Source organism: Tursiops truncatus, chromosome 6, assembly GCF_011762595.2.
Source record: "Tursiops truncatus isolate mTurTru1 chromosome 6, mTurTru1.mat.Y, whole genome shotgun sequence".
Lineage (NCBI taxonomy): Eukaryota > Metazoa > Chordata > Mammalia > Artiodactyla > Delphinidae > Tursiops > Tursiops truncatus.
Window position 1 is genome coordinate 66,604,057 of NC_047039.1, and position 18,959 is coordinate 66,623,015.

General features: G+C 41.0%; 1 protein-coding gene across 5 annotated transcripts in view; it reads left to right on the forward strand.

The window, feature by feature from the left end:
• Window positions 1-18,959, forward strand: part of MAMDC2 (MAM domain containing 2) — a 165,828-nt gene that overhangs the window by 106,999 nt on the left and 39,870 nt on the right. For all 5 annotated transcript variants that reach the window (XM_073806198.1, XM_073806200.1, XM_073806199.1 and 2 more), the window contains exons 8-9: window positions 517-660; window positions 3,725-3,990. In XM_073806198.1, coding sequence (XP_073662299.1) covers window positions 517-660; window positions 3,725-3,990 — 410 coding nt within the window. The remainder of the gene's footprint in view (window positions 1-516; window positions 661-3,724; window positions 3,991-18,959) is intronic.

Here is an 18,959-nt window from a genome sequence, read left to right on the forward strand (position 1 = left end):
GATCAGATCTTACTACTAATGTCAATTATAAATAGACAGTGGCTGTGCTTCTGACAGAGATTGATCAACAAAGGAAAACTATTTCTAGAAAATATTATTTCTGAAATATCTGTCAGAAAAAAATTAAGAATTCTATAAAATCCTTACTTTTTCTCTTTATTTTTAATTTTGTATTAATGAATTTTAAATTGTGAAGAAGTATGTGAATAAATGCTTTCAGTCTTTAATCAAGAAAGGAAATTTCTTTTGAAGTCTGGTACTTCATTTTTGTAGAGAATGTGAACAGAGCTCCTTCTTTCCATCCCTTTAGGGAGGAAAAGAACAATTTTACTGTCATGCTGAAATGTGGATTTGATGCTAACCTGTCAGCATGCCACTAGGGTAAAAATATTTTTGTTGTGTGTTACTTCTCTGAGCTCCCCTGGTACAAATGTCTACATATTTGTCAATCAGTTAATGTAGTCCTTTGAGATCCTTGGGTTTGGCTCACTTTAACTTTGATTCTCCTTTGCTCAGAGCGTCCTTTTAGTGCCGTAGAAGCAAGCTGCAATTTTGAGGAAGATCTCTGCAACTTTTACCAAGACAAAGAAGGTCCAGGCTGGACCCGAGTGAAAGTAAAACCAAACATGCATCGGGCGGGAGACCACACTTCAGGCTTAGGTAAATCAGAGTCTGTTGTGTGGGATGTCATGTTGGGGGTTGGGAGCGGGTAGTATTCGTCTCCATTCGCCAGCCGTTCTCACCAGGACACCAGCTTGAAAAAGGGAGGTGAGTGTGGGAGCAGCTGTGAAGAAGCAAAGACAATAGGTAACCTTGTGTCTGGCCATTTTTCAAAACTGGAATTCAAGCTGCTGCGCTAGCAGGAGTATTTACCAGTTTATTAAATAGTCAAACCTTTGGAAATTATCTTGCTCTTCACTTTAGATGGAGAAGTACCTTTAAAAAGCTATTAGATTCCAATTATATGAAACATCCAGAAGAGGCAAAGCCATAGAAACAGAAAGCAGATTAGTGGTTGCCAGGAGCTGGGGAGGGGGATGGGAAGTGACTGTTTAATGGGTATAGCGTTTCCCTTTGAGGTGATGAAAATATTCTGGAAGTAGATAGTGGTGGCTGTGCAGCATTGTGAAAGTACTAAATGCCACTGAATTGTATGCTTTAAATGGTTAAAATGGTAAATTTTATGTTATGTGTGTTTTATTGCAATAAATAATATATAGTGGGGCATGAAAGCTATCACAGCTGTTAGACAATTTTGGATGGACCTACAAGGAACTCTTAGAAATCAGTTTGAGCTCCCCTTATGTAAGGATTACCTGTCTCATTAAAGGGAGCCCTTGTGAAGCCCACTCCAGTAGAGACTGGTGGAAAGAGCTTATTCTCAAGGGGTTAGTGTCTAATTCATTTATTCAACAATTATTTATATACTGGGCACGGGGGTGACTTACCAGAAAGCTGATGAAGCTTGTTTCAGGGCCCCTCACTTTCGAGGGGCCCTTGCAATTTCATACTTGTAATTTTGTATTCTTTGCTTAGGGGTTGGCTAACTTGTAGAATTACAGAATAAAAACCTATTCTGACCCTGGCCAGCCTAACCCCTGGGGGATACAATAGTGAACAAATCAGGTATGTATCCCACCCTTGCTGGCTAACCGTCATTTCAATGGGCAAGAGAAACCCTAAACAAACATATACGCAAATAGACTCAAGATTACCAGTTGTGGAGTGTGCTGAGAGACACGAAGAGTGACCTCTGAGAGAGAATAAGGAACCACATTTTGGGTGGGGAGTTTATCTTTGTGGCTTTTATGTGTGGAAGCAAGAGCAGCCCAGGCAGAGGAATCAGCATCTGTGAGGGCTTTGAGTTTGGAAAGAACTGGATACTCCCAGGAATTAGAAGATTAGAGTGGCTGCACTGTGGGGAGGAGAGTGAAGGAAAATGAAGGTAGAGAGGAAGATCTTGGGCGTGGCAGGCCAGAGTAAGCAACTGGAATTTTACTACAAAGGAAATGAGAAGCCATTGAAAGAGTCTAAGTAGAGAAGAGAGGGATTAAATTTAGGTTTAAAAAAAGATTGCTCTGGCTGTTGTTTTGGCCACCTGTGTTAGTCTGCTTGAGCTGCCATAACAAATACCATAGACTGGCGGACTTAAACAACAGAAATTTATTTTCTCACAGTTCTGGAGGCTAGAAGTCCCCAAATCAAGGCACCATTGGTGTTGGTTTCTGGTGAGATCTCTCTTCCTGCCTTTTCCAAAGTGCCTTCTCATCGTGTCTTCACATGGCCTTTCCTATGTGTGTACACATGGAGAGAGAGAGAGAAAGAGAGAGATCTCTGCTGTCTCTTCTTCTTATGACACCAGTCACATGGGAGTTAAAGCTTCACCCTTGTCACCTCATTTAACCTTAATTGCCTCCTTAAAGGCCCCGTCTCCAAATACAGTCACATTGGGGGTTAGAGCTTTAACATATGAATTTTGGGGGACATAATTCAGTCCATAACACAACTCATGAAATAACCAAAGAATCTTTTGCCGGATTAAATAAAACTAAACTGTATAGCAAAGAATGAGGCACCCAAAAGAAAACTGATGAAGGAGGATCAAAAACGGGAAAGGAAAAAGAGTAAGGTATTATTCTTTTTCTTTCTGCCCCAGCTTTATAGGACACATAATTTAACATGGTAAACTGTTTTAAGTTTACCATGGGGTTGGTGGAGCATGTGGGAGGGGAGGGTCTTGATCTTATTTTTTCATGTTATTTAGGAGAAATTGGGGAAGATCAGATCTTCAGCACCTGGGAGGGTCTATCTGATTTAAAACCTGCTTTTTCGGAGCAGGCTTAACATATGAACAAGAGAGTAAGCTCTGCCCAGATACACAAACCACCCTCCACCCATCACCCCACCAAGGACTGCCAGGCCCTGTAACCTCTCCCCCTCCACTGGTCACTGCAGGGGTAAGACGGAAAATCTGCTCTGGGCCTTGTGTTCTCTATGACTCAGTACTACTCAGTCTAGTTGTCAGTTGGTTGTCCAAAAAGTGGGGAACCCCACATCATCTTGGGATGATTTCATCCTTTTTGTTTCATGAAAAGTGTAAATCCTAGGAATTCCCTGGCGGTCCAGTGGTTAGGGTTCCATGTTTTTACTGCTGAGGGCTGGGGTTCAATCTCTGGTCAGGGAACTAAGATCCTGCAAGCCACGACACGGCCAAAAAAAAGAAATATAAATCCTGATTGATGACTAGAATCTGGACATATGCAGTGGGGAATCTGTACAGGTTTACTTAAAAATGGAGAAGGTTTGGGCTTCCCTGGTGGCACAGTGGTTGAGAGTCCACCTGCCGATGCAGGGTACACGGGTTCGTGCCCCGGTCCGGGAAGATCCCACATGCCGCGGAGCGGCTGGGCCTGTGAGCCATGGCCGCTGAGCCTGCATATCCGGAGCCTGTGCTCCACAATGGGAGAGGCCACAACAGTGAGAGGCCCGCGTACAGCAAAAAAAAAAAAAAAAAAAAAAAAAAAAAAAATGGAGAAGGTTTATTAGCAATAGAATCACACAGATATTTTCAATATTTTAAATGCTTTCTATCATTTAAAGCCTGTAGAAATAGTCTCTGTTGGCAAACTCCACTGCTTGAACCAAATTTTCCCACTTGATAATCTGGGCTGAATTATTTAGGTTTTTCATTGCTGACGCACTGAATGTTTTGTCCTATTTGCAGGGTATTTCTTGATGGCCAACACAAAGTTTACGTCTCAGCCTGGCTACATTGGAAGGCTCTACGGTCCCTCCCTGCCAGGAAACTGGCAGTATTGTTTGCGTTTTTACTATGCCATCTATGGGTTTTTAAAAATGAGTGACACCCTAGCAGTTTATATCTTTGAAGAGAACCACATGGTTCAAGACAAGATCTGGTCTGTGCTGGAGTCCCCAAGGGGCGTTTGGATGCAAGCTGAAATCACCTTTAAGAAGCCCATGCCTACCAAGGTACAGTAGAACCTTTCTGCAATTTTCAGTTGCTAAACTGGGTTAGTGAATTTCTGTTTAATTATTTTCAGCTGGTGATGCATTGTTTTTCTTCTGTTCAAGCTGAGATCCCCACTCCCACACCCTATCCACAGCCATGGGCGAGTTATATCCTTCAGTTCTTTTCAGTTTTCTGTCTCTCAGAGTCATGGTCACCTAGGAAGTTTGCTTGTTTAGTCCGTAGATTCCTTGAGGATAGTCCAAAGACAGAGAATATGTGAATAATCCAAGTTCAACAGCTATACTTTAGTTCGAAGCCACAATTCACACACACACACGCATGCACACGCACACGCGCGCGTACACACACACACACACACACACACACACACACATAGGCTAGTACTTTCAAAATGTGAAATCAGTGAGCCTGGTTCTACATTGAGGCTTTAAGGTCAACAACCTAAACCTCTAGCTGAACACAGGATGGGGAAACTCAGTAAAATATGAGAGCCAACGCAGACAGAGAGAATTTAAATAATGGAACCATCAGCAGAGTATTTGATAGCAATAAGAAAACAGAGATCTTCATTGCGGGGAAAATACAAAAGAAAACTGTGATCTCCTGAATTTTACAACTCATAAACTTAAACTTAAGCTTTACAGGTGCAATAAATTCTGTCAACTAACCCAGATGAAATTAGAATGGGAAAATCCATTTTGTTTCATCTGTCAGTTGGTCAGAAGATCTCTCTCATGTACCCTCTGTGCAAAAAAGAAGCTAAAAGAAGGTCCCTTCCTACAAACAGATGCCTCACACAATGGGAGCTCAATAGATATCGCTGAAGAATGGATGGGTCAGTTGCTCATGTTCATTAACTAGGAATTACCCAAAGTCCAGGCTCCCCAGGGGAAGATACATGCCTAGCAGAGCTGTAGAACCTTCTTCATAAACATTAATGGCCCAAACTTCTCTTAGCTATAACCATCTGGACAGAACCATAGCTTTGTCTATAACTTCCTGTTAAATTTTGTACACCATTCCCATCATAATGTTGCTTGGTTACTCTTAGTTCATTGGAATACCCACCAAAGCATGATTAAATCTTTACAATGATTAATCAAAGATCTTTGAACATATTTACAAAGTTCTTTTTCATTGCTAGGCAAGAAGAAATTATGATTATAATGACATGGCAGCCTCCTTGACTTACTGATTTCTAAAAGGGTCAAACCAATTTGTGATACCTGTAGCAGAATATAAGCACACAAGTTTTATCACAATCTTATAAGCACTGATGGTATTGTTTTCATGCTGACTAAATAGGTTGTTGTAGGCATCCCCTTCTTAATCCCATCATATTTTGGTCACCTGACTAAACTGAGCTATTTGGCTCATCCCCCTGAGCAACAGAGGAAACAAATTGATGTTTCTGTTGCCAAGTTCCAACTCCTAGCCTAGGCTTATGTTTTTTAAACCTATTTCCTAGCCAGTTCCAAACATTTCCTGAATGAGACTATCTTTCTATAAATGTCATCTCACATTTGCAGCATTTTTGCATTTCCTCTTTGATCTCTTAGTCCTTCCCTGCACCTCTTAGGGATCCCAAAGGCTTACATTCTTTCCCCATTACCATTTATTTAACTCTCTCAAGTAGTTATGGCAACACACACACACACAGAGCAAACATGCACCAGACCCACATAATCAGGGATGCACCAGAAAATAAGAGAATTTTTGTTGTACTCCACACCCTCTGTTGCTAACGTTTTAAAAAAAGGAGAACATAATAAACATTTTATTCATTTATTTGACTTTATTCATTTATTTATTCCTTAATTCAACCATAATTTATTAGGTATATGCTCAGTGCAGGGCATATAAAGATGAAAGAGGCTCAGATCCTACTTCTGAGAATGAGATCACAGATGATAGAACATTAAGCTACAGATACGTAAAATAACTACCAACAGTACAATCTCACTGTCTCACAGAAGGGCTATATAGAAAAGTAGAGGAGTAGTTCTACCAATTGGACATATAAAAAACAGTGATTAATAGAGGCCCAGCTGAGCTGGTGTTTGGAGGGTTAACGTTCAGGCCATGCTGGATTCTAACTCCTGCTCATGCCTCACTCCACTCCTCCCTTCTCCCCAACGCTTAGCCCTCCCTCTCTGCCTCCAACCCTCCCCCCATCCGCTACTCACAAAACATGGGTGTTAGTAATCTTCCGGCTCGTCAGAGTGAGTCTCTGCTCTTACCTGACTTCCATGGAATGGGAGCAAGCCCCCCAGCAAATAAGGGTGCCCCAGAGAATTTGCCCTTTCTTCTTTGGCTGACTTCCAGCCCTCCCAGCGACCACAGAGACCCTCCCCAGCCACTTCAGGAAAACTGGATCTAGACCCAGTGGGGGCAGAGAAGTTCTTATAGCCTATTCAGGGATTTGGCCCCAGTGCAGGTGAGGAGATGGTAGGTACAGTTCAATGCCAGGAAACTCTGGACACGTATCTGAAGGTGGCCAGTAGTTTTTGGCGGGTCCCTTCTAAACAGAACCAGCACAGAGAGTGAGAGAACCATCTAACATCCATAGAGGCAGCATTGAGTAAGGCAGGAAACTAAAGTTCACTGACTTATGGAACACATACAGGTGGAAACAAACATACAAACGGTATCTCAGAGAAGGGACAAGATGAGAAGCCAGAGTTTCCCTTAAGCACCCCTGAACTCAAACTCCACTTCTACTTCTTTTTCTAAAGGGTTTTTCCTGATTTTCTGACACCTTCCTCTATACTTCTAAATATTCTATTTCCACCTCATTGCTTGCTTCATTAACCTTAGCAGTACCTGCTGACTCCCTGCTATGAAAGACAAGAAATTTAGCTTATTTACGCTATTTCCTTTTGTTTTCTCTCTCCTCCTCACAATTTTTAGTTATATTTTTAACTTTTCTCTTGGTTCCCTTTGTAACTTTAATACACCTAGCCATCTATTTTTGGTTCCATAAACTTTAGGTAGTGTCCCTTGACATCCCACTATGTGCAGTGAGTGCATTTTCACCCCTCTATTTCCCCTCACCTTGCTTGCCCGCTTCATCCCTCAGTTCTCTCAGCTGTACAATTGCTTTTACACGGTCATGGCTGAAAACATTTATATTCCTCCAGTGAAGCCTTCAGTGCCTTGCCAATGGCAGGATTTCCCAGTATGGGCCCCCTTGGCATTTAGAAGAGGACAGTTCTGCCTTTGTGAGGGGCCATGCCTCACACGGTTGGGATTTTGACATCTGCAGTGACAGCAACAACCCAAATTATTTCCACACGGCCCCAGAGGTGCGTGCAATCCTCAGATGAGAACTGTTGCTCTCTAAGCCGATTCTGAAAATTGAAATTAAGAGCCAACCCCACCTGCAGTCCATGCCTGCCACCTCCGATCTGCGCTCTGCCCAGAGGCAGAGTGATGATGAGGAAGCCTCCCATGCAGTGACCCCCTGGCTTCCCGTTGCTCTGAGGGAAAAGGCTCTCATGCTCTGACACGATCCCCTCCCCAGCTTGGCCGCTTCTCCCTGCATTCTAATCCCATTGCACTCAGTTCCTGGAACATGCTGCCCTCTCCCACTTTGAGCCCTTGCACACATCTCCTCTGCCTAGACGCTTGTTAATTCAGTCACCGCTGAATGTCCTTTCCACAGACACCCCTCCTCTGGCTCACTGCCCAGAATAGGTTAGGGTGCCCTGGGCCTCCTAGGCCTCTCCTGCGTCGTCTTGGAGACGGGATAGCACAGCGATTAGGGATAATGAGACAGGAGTCTCTCTGGCTTCAAATCTCCACTCTACTACTGAAATGGCTTTGCAATCTTAGTTTCTTTCCTTAATTGAGGTATAATTGACATATAACACTATATTAGTTTGAGATGTACAACATAATGATTTGGTATATGTATATACCGTGAAATGATCACCGCAATGTTTACTTTACATCTGTCACCTCACACAGTTACAAATTTTGTTTCTTGTGATGAGCACTTTTAAGATCTACTCCCTGAGCAACTTTCAAATACACAGTACAGTGTTGTTAACTATACTCACCATGCTGCATGTTTATAAGTTTACAGTTGAAGAAACTGAAGTTTCAAAAAGTTAAAATAGTCCTATTCTTGCTGTCGCATTGCCACTGTCCCTCAAATTCCAGACAAAATCCTTAACAGTTATACCTCAAAACTACATCTCGAATATGCCCACTTGTGTCTCCCCAGCCACCTAAACTGCTTCGTATCTTTCTATCTGGTTTTTCTGCTTCCACCTTGCTCTCTCTACGCTCTCATGCAGCCACCAGAATCATCATCTTGAAACAGAAATAGGATCAGGCCACTCTCCCGCATGAAACTGTCCTATGGTCTTTAGAATAAAGCTCCATTCCCTCCTGGGGCTTATGAGGCCATGCACGATCTGGTCCCCGCCTCCTTCACCGACTTCGTCTCCCTTCACTCCGCCCATGATCACATAGTCACACAGTCCTCATAGTCCCACCGGCCTTCTCTCTGTCCCCTGAGTCCCAAGGCCTTTCCTTCACCAGGGCCATTGCACTTGCCATCCCCTCTGCCTGCGATGCCCTGCCCCCATCTATCCTACGTCAAGCCCGGTTCCCATTCTACTGTCCCAGTCAAATGTCTCCTCTTAGAAAGGAACTTCCCTGACCACCCAGTCTGTAACTGCTTTTCCCATCCCCAAGTTATTCCCCATGATATTTCCTATTTTATTTTGTGCATAGCATTTACCTCAATATGAAATTTTCTGATTTGTTTGTCTACTTGTTCACTGTCCATTTCTCTTTTCCCATAAAAATATAACAATGAAAAGGAATAAGTAAAAGAATGAAAGAGTGGACTTTCTAAGGATGGTAAGTGGCAGAGCTGGGGTTTGAACCACGGTCTATAGACTGTCTGAAGCCTGCCCTTTGCCGCAGGTATCTTTGGGTGCTCAAGGTCTCCATCCAGTCTTGGGGAAAGCCTGTTCTTGTGCAGCTGGAAAAAGTGAGGCTCCCAATATGTCTTGGGGCATAGGCACCGTCTGTTATTTTATTTAATTCTCACAGCATTCCCGTAAGGGACGTAAAGTATCTCCTTTTAGTGCTCTTGGCATTCTAGAATACAGTTAGACTAACCCAAGGTCATGTTCTACTAGCAATGAATGCCTAAACTCAGAGCTCACTGAATGTGCGTCACTGTTGTGGGGAAGACCCTTCCCTGTCTCTGCTTTGCGTCCTCGCCACGCCATTCCTAAAGCCGGTCAGGTGTGAGTGGTCAAGACCCAACTCAACGAGAGTAAATGGCTGCCTTTTCACACCTGTTCCCTGGCTGGGAGCCTTGTATTTGAATCTTGACTACACCTGGCCTAACCCTAATCCCGGTGTGAGTTTCACCGGTGGAGATGTTTGGTAGATATGTTTGAGTATCTGTGCTGCACAAAATAATAACAATAATCTCTTCCCTTCACATTGCTTCTTAGTATAGCCTGCTTTCATGAACATTATTTTCACCTCTCAGTGAGTTGTCATGTGAGATCAGAGCTGAGTGGACTGACGGGCAGCCTGGACAGAACTGTAAAGTCAAAACTGTCGGCCTCTTTCCCTTTGTTTCTCCTCCTGCCTCAATCCTAATCCCTGCACACTAGCTCACCTGTGCCTTCCCGGGTACCTCCCACTCTGGATGTTTCTTTACCTTTATTTCCATATTAGTTCTTACCCAGACCATTTTAAGGACAATGGGCTGATTCGATGAACAAGTCCCTGCTCTCTCCCCTATACAGTCTAATGTTTGATGGAAACTATAATATATATTTCTACTTAAGGAATGATAGCAATGGTAAGAATTTCCCAGAGACCATTCTAACAAAATAGCCGTATGGATGGCTGTGTAATGTCACAGCTGCCAACAGCAACAGGAACTTTTATTGAACACTTTCCACGCGCCAGACACCGTGCTAAGCACTCAACATGCATTACTTCATTTGATGCCGCAGCACGCTAGGAAGGAAAGCTGTGTAGCCCTATTTAACAGACAAAGAAAGCTTGTGCAGAACATTAAGGACGTTCAACAGCACGCAGCTATTAAGAGGCAGAGCAGAGAGGTAAATCCAAGTCTTATTCAATCCAGAATCCATGCTTTTTATACCATACCTTAATGCCCCCACCCCAGCCCTCTCCTGGCTAATGTGGAACGTGTAGGATCAGATAAGAAGGGGAAGCCAGCCCTAACTCAAGACTTCAAAAAATCTCTAGGGCTTCATTATTAACTCTCTGTTGTTCTATTTTAGAAATCACTTTGGCTCCTAGGAGGGGGTCAAAATTCAAGGTGGTTCAGCACAGACAAAGGAGATCTGTGGGGTAGAGGGAAGTACAGCATAATGCTCAAGAGACTTGGCTGTGGGCTCTCTGGCGCTTACGCCTTTATAATTGGGGCTAGTTATGTGAATATTGCTGAGCCTTGCTTTTCTTCATATGCAAAATGAGTGTATTAGTAGTACGTGCCTCATAGGATTACGGTGCATCATGTAAAACCCTTAGCATAGTACCTGGCACATAGCTGACATTAATGTAGCTGGAGAGAGAATGACAAAGAGACTAAAGAATTTTTTTCCTAGGTCCTGATCCTTATAAGGTTTCATAGGTGACATCTCTTCAGTACCTGGGTAATTCTGTCCCTGAACTTTTGCTGTGAAGTATTCTTTAAATTAAAATCAGGTCGGAGTTAAATCTTTATTTTAATAGTACTAGACTACTGCACTTACACAATCGTGAACTGCTGACAATATATTTGTTAACGTTTTAGAAACATTTTGTAAGGGCATGAATCATGAAATGGTTTTCTTGATCTGTTTTTCCTCAGCATGTTACTAAATAGAGAGCAGGTAATCAAGAGTTACCTTGAGACTTTCACACACTAGAGATGGTAATGCGGAGAGGGAACAATTCACTCCAAAGTGCTTTTCTTGAAAGCTAAATGTCAGGAGAGACTAAAGAGTCGCTGTCAGAAAGTCTGTAATGATGATGCGCAAACATTAGCCTTTTTTTTTTTTTTTTTTGGATGGCTTGATGTTCTTTTAATGTATGAAAAAAATGTTTGAGCCTAGTGTAAACATGCTTTTGGTCCCTGAATTTTTTTTTTAACATCTTTATTGGAGCATAATTGCTTTACAATGGTGTGTTAGTTTCTGCTTTATAACAAAGTGAATCAGTTATACATATACATATGTTCCCATATCTCTTATGTTCAAATCCTTGGGCTGACATTACGCTTGGTCACTATAGCACCTATATCAGGTCCCGCAATATCTTTTGACTTGAAGCAAGTTTTCCCTGTAACAAAAGACCATTAAGTGGTCTGTTAATTAGAGGCACTGGGAGGAACTCAATATCATGTTCATCAAATCTTTCTTTTGGAAAAAATGTTAAATGTCCCATAAATGAGAGCATGACCAGGCATTCTCTTTCATCTGGGTCTGGCTTAATGATCAGCTCAGCAGTCATTAAAGTCTGCATGGTAAACCCTTCTAAGTCTGCATCTTTATTCTGTTGTAAGATTAAAGAACAAACTTCAAAAGTCATTTATGGAGATGGAGAAAACCCCCATCTGGCCAGTCTGAAAAAAATATAAATACATTTTTTTGACCAGGCAAGAACCTTATGTCAGCACTTCTCAGAGTATGTCCCGTGGAGTACAAATCCCTTCAGTTATTCCATTGAAAAGGGGTTCTGTGGTCAAATGAGTTGGGGAAGTTTTGTATGCTAGATCTCTACTTCCACATACACACATGAAGATTCACCCTGCACAGTAACATGTTAGAAACTCTGGTAAGTTCTACATTAAGGAATCCTGTTCAACCTTGTGTAAGGTGGCAGTTTCCTCAGAGTACTTGACATAGAACCCTTGTGTTGTGCATCATACTACTATCATAGCATTATGTATTGTATGGAAATTGTCCATTTACCTGCCTACCTACATTAGCTTACATCAGACTGTAAGCTTCTGGAGAACAGAGATCCATATCTTATTTATTTTTTATTTCTTATGTGAACACAATTCCTGGAACAGAGTGGGTACTCAATAAATAGTTGGAAAGAGAACCGAACTCTCAAGGAATATGTGTTGATGGCAAGGAAGAACAATGTAAATACATCAAAGGAAGAAGGAAGGTGAACTGTTTCTGCCTTTGAATCATATAAACCATAATCTCTTATAACGTAGCACCTGTGCAATTGGTCCTGCAAGGAATTTGAATGTGAACACTTAAAAGCAGGAACATCCTGCTGGAGTGGATATAAGGATGCACATAAACACATATATGCCAAGTCTGGTTTGGGGCTTTTTATGATGATATTTATTAAAACCAAAAGCTGTAACTCTTTTCTTTGGAACAACTTACATCGCACGATTTCCCTATTCCCAAAGACTGATATGAGGTTTTCCCAGCTCTCTTGATTTTCCTGATCCCTTTCCTGTCCCCCAACACAGCTTCTCCAGCCTCCATTCTGTGCTGTGGTCCATGGAGCACCCACTTCCACATCATAGTCTCCCCACCCACAGGTCCTTCTGGCTTCTCCTACCTTGGTCCTCTTAACCCCTGGGAACCCTCAGCAGGTATTTTCATCTTCTTTTCCCTAAGCTTCTCAGCACAGCTGGAGAAAATGAGATTAATCGCCACTGTTCCCTCCAGGCTGCTGGGATCCATGCTGCTGGGAAAGCCTTTTATTCAGATCATCTCTCACTGACTTCCACGCTCGTTCCCCACCCCAGATATTCAGATCCATTTTCACTTGCAAGTTTCCAACTCGATCCTACCTGCCTCATTCTTAGGATGTGACCTCATGGGTTCACCTGCCAAAAGAATGAAGACGTTGAACACAAGCCCCTTCAATTCTGTTCCTCTCTGAATCCTCACTTGCCTCTCTTTGAATCTGACAGTTGGTTTCTCAGTCAAAACCAACCGGTCATCTATACGTTTGATTTCGTCGTCCTGCCTCCTCTGGGACCTTATTTCATAAATTGTTCCCTCTCTCATAAATTTTCAATTTCCATTAGTCCTTTGCATGCTGCCAACATATGTTGGTCATACAAATGAACAGCAAACCTTCCTTTCACCTTTTTACCCATTTAAGTTGCCACCCTATTCCATTCCTTTAGTCTTCAAACTCCCTGGAACACGTGTCTTCAATTACTGTCTAGGAACCAGTGCAGTTTCTCCTTCTTCAAATCCTTGCCTTCCTCCCCCACTGCTCCCTCAAGGGTTTATCAACAGCAAATATTTCCCATTGATCTTGCTGCAGGAATCATCATACCTGAGAAAATCCTACCCTTCTCTCAAAGTCCATCTCAAGAGCCCCTTCCTCTCTGAATCTTGTATAAGTCATTAATTTGTGTTTTGTTGGGATGAGATTGTATGATAAAAGATCCTAGGTCAGGGCTAGGAAGACTTGGCTTGAAGTCTTGACTCTGGCATGAAATGACACAAATCAGAATGTCATGTCACCTCTCCATGAAATAAAAACATGTTTTAAGATGTCCACTCAGTCTCTTCTAATTCTTATTATATTTTTAGACATCTTAATGTCAGGAACTGTCTTTTAATATTGTGCAGCACAGTCCTTGTGGATAGCTTTCTCTATTACTTTATTTCCTCTCGCAATTATCTTCTCATTTTAGCAAAAAGTGAATGAAATTTGTCTGTGATTTGGATTTCTGCTTTTCACTTTGCCCTTTAATAATGAAAATGAAACTAGTTGTAAAATATCTAGGGTTCTAAAATTTTTAAAGACAACACTTAGCAGTTTGCTTGGATAGAAGAACAGGTCTAGTAAGTTTCTGGAGAGATTTTATAAATAGGTGGCTATTTAATAACAAGACACTCTGCTATAAAGGGACTAAGGAATCAGAAAACCAATGTGTAGATAAGATACATGAGAAAAGGTGAATTTCCTATCACATTTCATGATGTCTGAGAACATTGGGAAATGGCTGCTCCAGGATATTAATGTTCCAGCATAAGTAAAGCAGGGCAGCTGAGTGCAAAGCAGAAACTGCAAGATCATTAATTTCTGACACAATAATCAACACATTATAGAACAGATTAGGGTGGTTCCATACACAGAGCCAGGAAAATTATACTGTCAAATGGAATATGTCTTAATGTGAAATTGGATAGAGGAGCTAAGTATGGAAAAGGAGCCTACTGTTGAGTTTTTCCAAGCAAAACTCAGTGTCAGCTGTCAGTCCAGGAATTCTAAATTACTTTAAATATGCATAAGGCAGAGTTGAGATACTCTGATTTTCCTTCTCTTTCATTTCCTTTCAGATATTTGTTGTTGGGTTTCTGTGTTTCATGTCAATTTATAGGGAAATGACTGGAAAGACTGATTAGCACAACTGGTAGTTGCTAACACACAGCTTACATGAGTGTGGTGTTTATGTCAGTGCATTCTTTCATGACTTTCCCAAGGAATTAATTTCATAGAATATGGCTGGATTACCACGTTTGTTCTCTCAGCACCATGGAGATATCTGGGACATTCTTTCCCCATAGTCTTATTAGTAAGCTTAATTAAGCAAAAATGTATTCCAAAGATTGTTTATAAACCTAAAAACACTACCTCCCTCCACACTTCCAGATTCCTAATCTTGTATTTCACAGTCTCACGATGGCTGCCTTTATAGGGAATCTTTTCCCGGGTTTTTTGGATGAGGCAACACTGACTAATTTGCACTTTGAGATTCTCTGGTGATCCTCTGGTTTCCTGAGCTCATAGACCAGGTAAGTATTTGCTGGACACTCTAGGTATAAGCTCAATTCACTTACTTGGAAATCGGCAATTCACATATTAGTAAAGACTCGCTACTTTCTCCCACAGAAGAATACCTTATTTCCTTTTGCATAGATATCCCCACCTTTTTCTCCCTCCCTTGTGTGGCTTTCTCTGGGCATTCTGTGCTCTGTCTTTGCAGTACCTACATCTAGTAGAAGTCTCTCTCCAGGTGGTCAACAAGCTACCTCCCTATGCATCTCCCACCACACCCTGAAGGGTCATGAGCTCCTATTTTCTCTTCAACATTGGCTTACATGTGAACGTAGGCAATGCTCAAAGACGCATTACTATTTGTGGCCTGCCTATTTCATCTCAGTCTCTGAACCAAGACATTTAGTTCTCCCTTAGTGTCTTTCTCCAGATAAAGATTGCCTAATAAACATATCTGAAAGGCAAATGTCAAGCCAGAAAAAACAGTTTGCAACGTATATGACAAACTCCTAATACATTTAAGCTTTAAATTTAATATATCAATAAGCAAAACATGAACTAAGAAGTAGGAAGGTGGGCAATGAATATATATAGGCTAATCAGAAAAAAAGAAATATGACTAGAAAATAAATGCACAAACATGTCCAACTTCATTTATAATCAAAGAAATTTAAAAAGTAATAAAATAGCACATTTGTCTATCAAATGGATCAAGATATTTTTAAAACATAATACTCTGGAGTATGATATTTGTATTAATAGCTGCATTCATACTGCCTATATTGTTCAGTTTATCAATTAAAAAATCTTTCACTTTAGGCCAAAAATATATAGATGTATATATAATATAGGAGTTATTTATATACTTAAATTTCATTTATTAAATATTTATATATATATATAATTACATATTTAAGTATATTATATATAAATCATTGCCCTGGAGAGGTGAGTATTCAAGGAAATAGGATTCTCATAAGCTCTAGCGTGAAGGTAAATTGATATAATATTACTAGATGACAATTCAATTACCTGTATCAAAAAGAAAGATCCCAAACATGCATATCCTTTGACATAATAATTCTAATTCTAGGATTTTATCATCAGGAAATAATCATGGTTATGCACAAAGGTTTATCTACCAATATTCATCACAGCAGTATTTGTAATATTGCAAAATTGGAAACTGCCCAATTATCCATCAGTAGGGGTTGATTAAATAAGTTGTAACACAGCTAAAAAGGGCTTAGCATTATACAAGCTTTTAGCCACAGCTCTGCCTCAAGTCAGGATCTCCACTTTGCCCTGGGAGTTAATGAAAATAAGACCCACACTGTCTCTATGTCTCATACACGAGCAGAGTGAAGTCATTATTCCTGTTTGGCTATTAGCTAAGGTCACTGTCTTCTCCTGACCCAGAGAAATTCATCCAGAGCAGGGGTGAGCCCTTGAGAGTCAAGACAAAGACGTAGATTCCGCCTTTTTTGCAATTGATTGTGTTCTCCAAGTCTCCTGGTAGGACTGACGTTTTATATCTCCATCCACGTGTCACAATAGGACCGTATTATGATGTTCATCCTTGGGCATGACAATTAAATTGATGATTACATTACATTGCTCAGGGAAGTGTTTGACCAGGGGTCCTCCCTAAGGGAGGTGGGCCGGAGATGAACCACATTGTATGTCCAGGAAGGCATTCACACCTATTTCCTTTAGTGACGATGAAAGGCTTATAGGAAAATTTTATATAATAATGTTCTCGTTATTAGGGTGTGAGATTAGATCCTAAAACTCTAAAAATGATACCATCTCACCTTTAGTTCTAATGTTCATTTTTTCAGAGGCTTTTCATGTTTATTTTCCATTTAGACCCTCAATACTAATTGTACAGGATTGTGCAGGATCTATGTCCCACAAAAAAGAGAGCATGAATTTTGGAGTCAGACAGACCTCACTCCCAAAACAAAGGAAAGGAAGTGAAAATGGGTGCAAATGAAGATAAGATTGAAGGTGTGGATGTGGGGAGTTGAGGGGATTCTTTCCTATGGGCTAAATTTTCCGTGTGGAGCAGACATAAGGTCATCGGCTAAGAGAGAGAAGGACATCAGTGAAGTTAGGGAACACCTGCTGTGGAGAGGCGGGGTTACTGCCTGCGAGGAGAGGTTTCAACACTCACCAGCCCTGAAATTCAGTCACGATCTATGTAAGATTCAGGTTCTGGTGCCAGGTGATGGAGAACTCTTTATAAACATACATAAGGCAAAATGACAGGAAGCTAGTTGTAATATAAATACAGGTCAAAGACATACTTGTCCTCTGCTATTACTTGGGGAGTTTCAAGCCTTTCAGAATCATATTCTAAAATACCTAAAGCAAAAAGGAGAAAATGAGCAGATTGGTATAATGAACTATGTTCTATCAGATATTCGGAGTGTCATGTTTCATGGCCGGGTCTACAGCTAGCTGTTATATGACCTTGAGCTCATATCATAGGGTCTCTGGGCCTTTTCCTCATTCTAAAAAAATATGTGATTCTGAGGTCTCTTCTGGAAACTCCTTTTCCTTTTCAGTGACCAAATGATTTGAAAATAATGCAGATTTCTGAAATCAGTGAGTTGAGAGATCTGGGTATTTACCACACAAATAACAATGAAAAAGTTTGCTGCTGATCTGCAAATCTACCACAGGGTGCCCTCTACCCTAAAATGGAAGGCTCTTACAAGCAGACGGACTCATGCTGGGAAAAGCTGGAAGCTGTTCACTCTTTGTTGCTTGTGAAAGCCAAGAGCTGAATTAAATCAGATGGGTCTTTAAGAAAAGAAGAAACAAAACAGATGGATCTTTTAAGAAAAAAGTGTTGGTCAGCTAAAGACTTATTTAAAAACACATGGTCATTCTGCCTTTTGTGGGATCTGAAGACCAAATATAGTATCTGCAGGAGGCATGCTGTTACGGTTTAGCAACTATTTCCCCAAACATGGCTGGAATTCTAAAAATACTAAAGTCTTATACTCATTTTTCTAGATAAAGCTCCACTCAGCCTGTCTTTAGGGATTTGTGAAAATTCCACCCTTTTAGCCAAGTGTCTAATGTCAGAATTTTTGTTTTGCTTTATGTTTTCTTTTTTAATTCTCTTAACAACTTATTGTCAAACAGTTAAATGAATGCAGTTGCATTACATAGTATAGTATATCCTGCAATTGTGTCAAAAGCATCTTAATGAAGGGCTCTGGAATTCCACTGACTGGATTATAGTAATTTTGTGAGTAATTATTCCACCAGCTCTGCAGTCGCCATATCCAAATTTATCTGTGCAGATGATTCCAGAAGATTTCAAACCTCGTCAGAATAGAAGTTAAATTTAACCCAGAATCAAACCCTCTGGTAAATTGTTGAGGTCCACTGCTTATAACAAGAACGTAACTAGGTTTGTTTTCGAACATGGGTAATTTATGGTGTTGTTGGCATAGGATTGAAATGTTTCTATGTGAAGATAGGAGGCCATTTCTGGAAACTATCATTCACATACTAATTATAGGCCCAACTGGGGCTCTTCAATTGGTAAAGTAGGTGGTGGATTAACCCAACAACCTGGCCAGCGATGTCTCTCTGGAAGGCCATGAAACTACTTTAAAAGTCAGTGAAAAACCAGTCAGTTCAGCCAGTGTTGAGCTCTTTAATACCAACGATGCTTTTTTAACTACACAACAAAGGTTTGTGGTTCCCTGCAAAAGCTTTCATTACTTCCCTCCCTCAGCAAAGCCCTATTCATTGTGTTGGGTACCACTTAAACTATGACACTTCATAAAGTTATAATTAGTAACCCTAATGTTTTTTCTTTCCTGCATGCTTTAATCAAGAACTTTTCTGGACTTTTACAGGTTTAGGAGCAGTCTAGCCCCTCTGAGTAACCCAGCCTTGTGGCTGCGTTTCTGTACAGACTCTCTCTCCACCCCACTGTCCCCACCCCCTGGGAGGGAAAAACTTTAGGAGAGAATTAAAATTTGTATACTATGAGGAAAGTTTTCTCAGTTACCCTTAGGATTTGCTCCCTGTCATTATGTTATTTTGAGGGAGTAGACCATTCTTTTTTGAAAGGGAGGCAAGTGAAAACAAAGAAGATACTCCATTGCCCTTTGACAATTTGCAGTTTTCTGAAGAAGGAAATTGGAAGAGTGAACCCCTGATCATCTCCAGGATGATTATT